The 6,000-nt window shown below is 31.4% G+C and overlaps 1 protein-coding gene across 1 annotated transcript; it reads right to left on the bottom strand.

Annotated features, from left to right (window-relative positions):
• Positions 1-225: 225 nt before the first annotated feature.
• Positions 226-4,804, bottom strand: LOC114490366 (olfactory receptor 4K1). The gene is made up of 2 exons (XM_036031221.1): positions 4,545-4,804; positions 226-2,536 (listed from the first exon to the last, which is right to left on the bottom strand). Exon 2 carries the CDS (start codon positions 2,525-2,527, stop codon positions 1,583-1,585), a length of 945 nt encoding a protein of 314 aa, XP_035887114.1. The 5' UTR covers positions 2,528-2,536; positions 4,545-4,804; the 3' UTR covers positions 226-1,582.
• Between the last annotated feature and the right edge of the window lie 1,196 nt (positions 4,805-6,000).

Raw genomic sequence — 6,000 nt, 5'->3', positions numbered from 1 at the left:
TAAATTCTAAATTCTAATTTTCCTCCATTTTCTTCAACTGCTCTACTCTCCCTCCCCTTCATTTCCTCTTATGTCCCTTGCCCCTTGTCTCCTTCAGTACAAGAATTCTGAGAATCAGAGAAGGGAAATGACTTGATTTTTCAAGGGTACTATAAACACCTTTCCATTTTCACTGGCAGCGCAAAGTTAAAGGGAAAAAAGTACTACCAACAATAATGTGACTGCTTTAATTTTTATTTAATTTAATGTTTTTGGCACTGTTTAAAAATATATGAACAGTAGTCAAATTTAAAAGATCATTACTATGTTTGACATTGTATAAATGAAGCTGACAAAAAGATTAAGTTCCAAGAAAACTTAAGTACTGCTGTGATTCAAAAAGACTGTATGTCTGTACCTAAAATTCAGCTTGCACTAAGATTTAGCATGCAGAGTTAATAACTATGCACATAGCCACTGACTTATGTCTTATAATATACTTAAAATACTGAATCCAGAGTACTGAATGCAGGCTTTCTATTTTCAGTTAAATAATTCTCCTTTTCATTATTAGACTATAATTAGTCTTTCTGTTACAAGGCCTTTATCATAGTATAAATCCAGGGAGAAGTTACATAATAAAACTTTTGACTAGCAAGTGAAACAATAATTAATAGATTTTTAATCTTTATTTTTAGAGGTACATGAATTTCACTTTTGCTTTTATTCTCCAAGAAATATTTAAATATAGATTTCAGTTTTGATCTTTAGGTGCAGGTAATTTCTTGTCAGTTTGGCATTTGCGTATTTTAGGTACATATGAAATTAACTTTTTCTCTGAATTTAAATACTCAACACCTGCCATATTTGCAATCAATTTAAAAAATGTTTGCAATTATTTTTTATGAATAACATAGAATTTATTATAACCAATTTATCCTGCTTAAAAAAAAGTAGATTTGGAAAATATATATGCTGCTGATAGCACCAAATGTATAGAAAAAGTTTTATAGTGAGTACAAAAGAATATCAAATAATTAAAAGAAAACAAAAAAATTCTTGGAGCCTAGTAGTAGTAGAAATAATTATATATAACCAAATGTATAACAACCAAACTATAAATAACCAAACATTCAATACACAAAGAAAAGAGAAGCTAATAAATATACATTAATGTTGTGAAATCCATGTTGTAAAACACAATATTTTTCTACTAGGTCAATATATGAAAAAAATTATGAATAAGTTTAATGAAGATATCAGAAACTCAATTTGTAAGGTATAAGATATCACTTCAATTGAAGAGAACCACAAGGTTAGTAATATAAGTAGTGTTTTATGTAGATTAAAATCTCTAATTTTTAAAATAAATTATGTAAAAGATTATTACATATTTTAAGAGAATTTATACTTTAGAATCATAACTAATGAAAAATTTGGTTTAAATTGTCTTTAAATATTAAACCAGGAACTGATGTTTTGCAATTCCCTTCCACTTAGGACAAAAATCCAGTTCTATAGCTCAATAACCCATGTCATTAGCAAAAACCCTGTTGCTGTGATCCAGTGGAGGCCCGTCATTATCATTCAGGGTTATGTTCCTTCATAGTGAGCCCTGGTTTTTCCAGTTCACATGATGATTTCTCAACTTTCGCATGGCTGATTTAATATCTTCATTCCTCAGAGAGTAGATGATGGGGTTCAACATGGGTGTACAAACTGTGTAGAACACAGAAAAGAACTTATCCACCGAAAGTCTGCTAAAAGGCCATATGTAGAAATAAATGCAAGGCCCGAAGAAAAGAATTACCACTGTGATGTGGGCAGTTAATGTAGAAAGTGCCTTGGATAACCCACTGGAGGATCGACGCCAGACAGTGATCAAAATGATGGTGTAGGAAATAATTAAAGCCAGAAAACAGCTCAGTGATATCAGGCCACTGTTAGTTAGTATCACAATTTCCATTTCATAAGTATCCATGCAAGCCAGCTCTATCACTAGGGGAAGGTCACAAAAGAAGCTGTCTACTTCATTGGGGCCACAGAATGGCAGATCCACTGTAAAAGCCAAGTGGCTCACAGAATGAAGAATGCCCACAGCCCAGGAAATAAACACAAAGATTATACATAGTCTCTGATTCATAATTGTACTATAGTGTAGGGGCTTACAAATGGCTATAAACCTGTCATATGCCATAGCTACAAGCAGCATCATCTCACTCCCAACAAAACTATGGAGAAGGAATATCTGGGCCATGCAACCCTCAAAGGAGATAGTCTTGTACTCAACAAAAAAGTCCACAAGCATTTTGGGGGTTGCAAAGTTAGATTGGCAGATATCAATGAAAGAAAGGTTACTGAGCAAGAAGTACATGGGAGAATTAAAGTGAGAGTCAGAGGAAATGATGATAATAATCATGATATTGCCCAGCAGTGATGTCACATACACCATAAAGAAGATGGCAAAAAAGAAAAGCTGAAGATCCCAGGATTTAGAGAGTCCCAGAAGCACAAACTCAGACACCACCGATTCATTTGTGTGAGCCATGTATCCAATCTACAGTAACATAAATTTTTAAAAAATCAGGAATATATCACACAGTGATTGGCACTATATCTAGTATACATACAAAAGAAATATAACCAGCTTTGAATTAAAAGTCAATTTAATTTAATTAGTAATACAAAAAAAATGGCTAATATTTAACACCTATGATTGCTGTGAAAAGAGGAAGAAGTGTGAAGAGAGGACTAAATATGGATCCTATCATAACTGGGAACATAAGACACACATATTAAAAAATAAAAATATAAAATAAGAAATAAGAAAATATAAGTGGTGCATTAGTACCATAAGTGTTATAAAGATGAAAGAAATTATTCTAAAGAGGAAAAGTAAGGTGTCATGGAATAGGTGTTATTTTAAGCTAAAAGTTTTTAAACACCTGAAATTTGGTAGCTGAAACTGAAGGAAAGGGTGATTTCAAGCAAAAGAGTAACAAGAATAAAGATACAAATATAAAAAAAAATTCCATTTTTAATTTTTCCTTAGTAATTTTATTATAACATTAAAGAGAGGAGCAGGGAGGGGTAGGAAAGAAGAGAGAGGAGGAGGAGGAAAAGCAAAATAACAGCATGTTAGATAAAGTTAGTGTTATTATATAGTTTTAATTTATATATATATAATTTTTTTTTTGCTTGGGGAGAAGAGGCTGACCAATCTCTCAGAGGAGAAGGACCTTGAGCCTCTTTCTCAATGGGTTTTTGTTGAGTTTAGTTTGAATAGGAATACAGGGGGTATAGGTAAAGCTCATCAATCATTGTCAGGCAGTAATGGTCAAGGAATAGATAACATTCAAATATCTTCTATTTGATATCTTCTACCATTCAATAGATAACATTCAAATATAAGATTCTACCACCTTATAGTTATAAGGGCTTATTCTGAGTCAGGGTCAGATAGATAGAGTGATGCCAAAAAGCCATAGTTTTCAAAGACTTTATCTTTGAAAAATGGTTTTCTGAAAACATCCAAGTTTCCTACCAATCTTTCTAGTATCTAATAAGCAATAAGTTTTGTCAGTCTTCATTTTTCAAAATATAGGAAACAACTAGAAAATCCTCTGCACACTTATTCTTTATGATTTCTTAATCTAAGTAGAACAGATGAAGTTCAATGTTATATCTCACTTTCTTCTTAATATTTAAGGTAGACACCCATTAATAAAGATAAATAACATTTACCATTTACTTGCTGTGTGGCTGACCTTAGAAGAGAGAACTAGATTATCTCCAAAGCTATTTTTACCTCTAAACTTCTAAGTACAGAGGCAGTTATGTTATGGAAACATATGGAAGTTTCAAAAGTCACTCAGAATTCTTTGGACTGTACACAGAACAGCCAGAAACTTCTCCATTAATGAATCATTAATTTTTTTATCATCAGTGTGCCTCAGTATAGAAGTGTTTTCAAATTGTAAAATACCCATAAGAAAAAAAATTCCCTGGTATAAGACCAACTTTGATACTTAGAAGTTGATGTTACATTAATATCCATCTTTAAATTATGTCAATAGAACTCCAAAAACATAAACAAGCATATTTTTCTTTTCATTATCTTGTCTTATAATAAGCCTCATAGCAAAAAGCTATAAAGGATGATATCCTTATTGACTATGACACTACTTTGTGTAGCTATTCCTTCTTTGTTCCAGGCAATTTTTAATAGTCAGTAAATACTTGTTTAACAGATGACTAAGAATTCTCTAAATAGAAAGCATAAAAGGGGCAGAGAAGAAACAGATAATGGTGATAATGTACTTCCCTTTCTTCCTCAGATACTGATCCTATCATTATTAGGGCTGTCTTAACTCAAGACAGTGGGACAATCATAGAAACCCAGAAGTGGAGAATAGGGATTTGCCTCTTCCAGGTAGTTTCCAATTTGACTGAGACAAAAATAATTTCCCCTTTGGTTTCTTCTAGTTTCTGATTTTGCATCTAGAAGGCAATTTACCAATTATTTAACTAGTCCAAATATCTTCAAATGCATATATAATACTTATGCATCTATAATTTCTCTCAGTTCTTTAGTTCTTCCTTATTTTCTGCAAATTTGATGTCCCTCAGTTTGTTTCCAAGCTTCCCATTTTCTTCTGAGTCCTCATACCAAAAATATTCGCAATACACTCTTCACTCCCACACTAACCTGTTCAGAAGCAAGCCCTTCAGGTTCTGCCCCGTGGTTATGAGGGCTCTGGTACTGTTCCCAGGACCATCTAATTACAGTATCCTAAGGCAAGGCAATATAAAGTCTTCTATCCTCATGTCAGGAAAATGATTTCTTTGGGGAAGTAAGAATTCACTCTTTAGGGATGTGAGGTTACCCTGCAGTAAAAGTAATTATATTTTACAAAATATTTTTTCCAGAAATAGACAAAAAAAATTTTTAAACCAATTTGCTAGTATATATGAAAGCAAAAGGTGATGTGATTTTTTATTGATACCCAGGCAGCAAAGTAATTTTGATCCCTAAGTTCCTGTCAATAAAATGATTACACAATCTTACAAAACAATCAAAGCCTCATGGTGCCTACTTGGAGTGTCAGCTGGCTCGACCACCTGTAATTTAACAGAATAAATTTATTCCCACTGTAACATGATGATTCCTCAAATATTTAATGTTCTCACTTCTCCATGACAAATCTTCTATTTCTCCCCCAAATTATGCCAACAGTCTTTTCAACTACATTTTATATAAGTTTTCTAGATTTCCAATGGTTATAATGTAGATGTAATATTCAAATGGTCATCTTTAAAAAAAAGCTGAAAATAATATTCCCTAGCACATATGTATATGTATATCCCTTACTAAAATATTTCTATAACAATGGCATATGATTGAAAGATATAGTTACTAGAAGAAAAAGTAAGTATATATAAATTTGGGAGTGAGAAATATAATATTTTAATGCAATGGAATAATTCAATGGTTAAAATTACTGAATTATATTTCATATATAAATATGTGTGAGATTAAAACCATAATATCAAGGAAAAATTGAAGATTGGTAACATTATTATGTGTACATTTTTATAAACCAAAACAATTATGGACACACTTATGAAAGAAGTTTTAAAATATCCAGAGGAGTACTACAAATTCTGAACAGTGTAAGAAGGAATACAAAAGAGCTAAAATTATATAAAAGGGGCTTAAACTAAATCAATAATATTGTATATATTTCTAAATGTTTAATTAATCTATGGAAAACATCAATATTTACTACATGTATAATGGTAAATTTTTTTAAGATTATTTAAAAATTTTATTCCTTATGCTTTTATATCTTGAATATTTGCAATTAAAAATGATCTCCACTTTTTCTCTCTTTCCCCACCTCCACACAAAAACTATAACAGTACAAACAAATAAATAAAAATAATTTCCAAAAAATTAAAAATACATTTTAAAGAGCACGACTTTACAAATTACAAGGAAAATATAATGTAAGGAGGCAT

This window comes from Phyllostomus discolor, chromosome 1 (assembly GCF_004126475.2).
Source record: "Phyllostomus discolor isolate MPI-MPIP mPhyDis1 chromosome 1, mPhyDis1.pri.v3, whole genome shotgun sequence".
In the NCBI taxonomy this organism is placed as follows: Eukaryota; Metazoa; Chordata; class Mammalia; order Chiroptera; family Phyllostomidae; genus Phyllostomus; species Phyllostomus discolor.
Note: the sequence above shows the minus strand (reverse complement) of the source record. Positions and strands in the feature narration are given on the sequence as shown.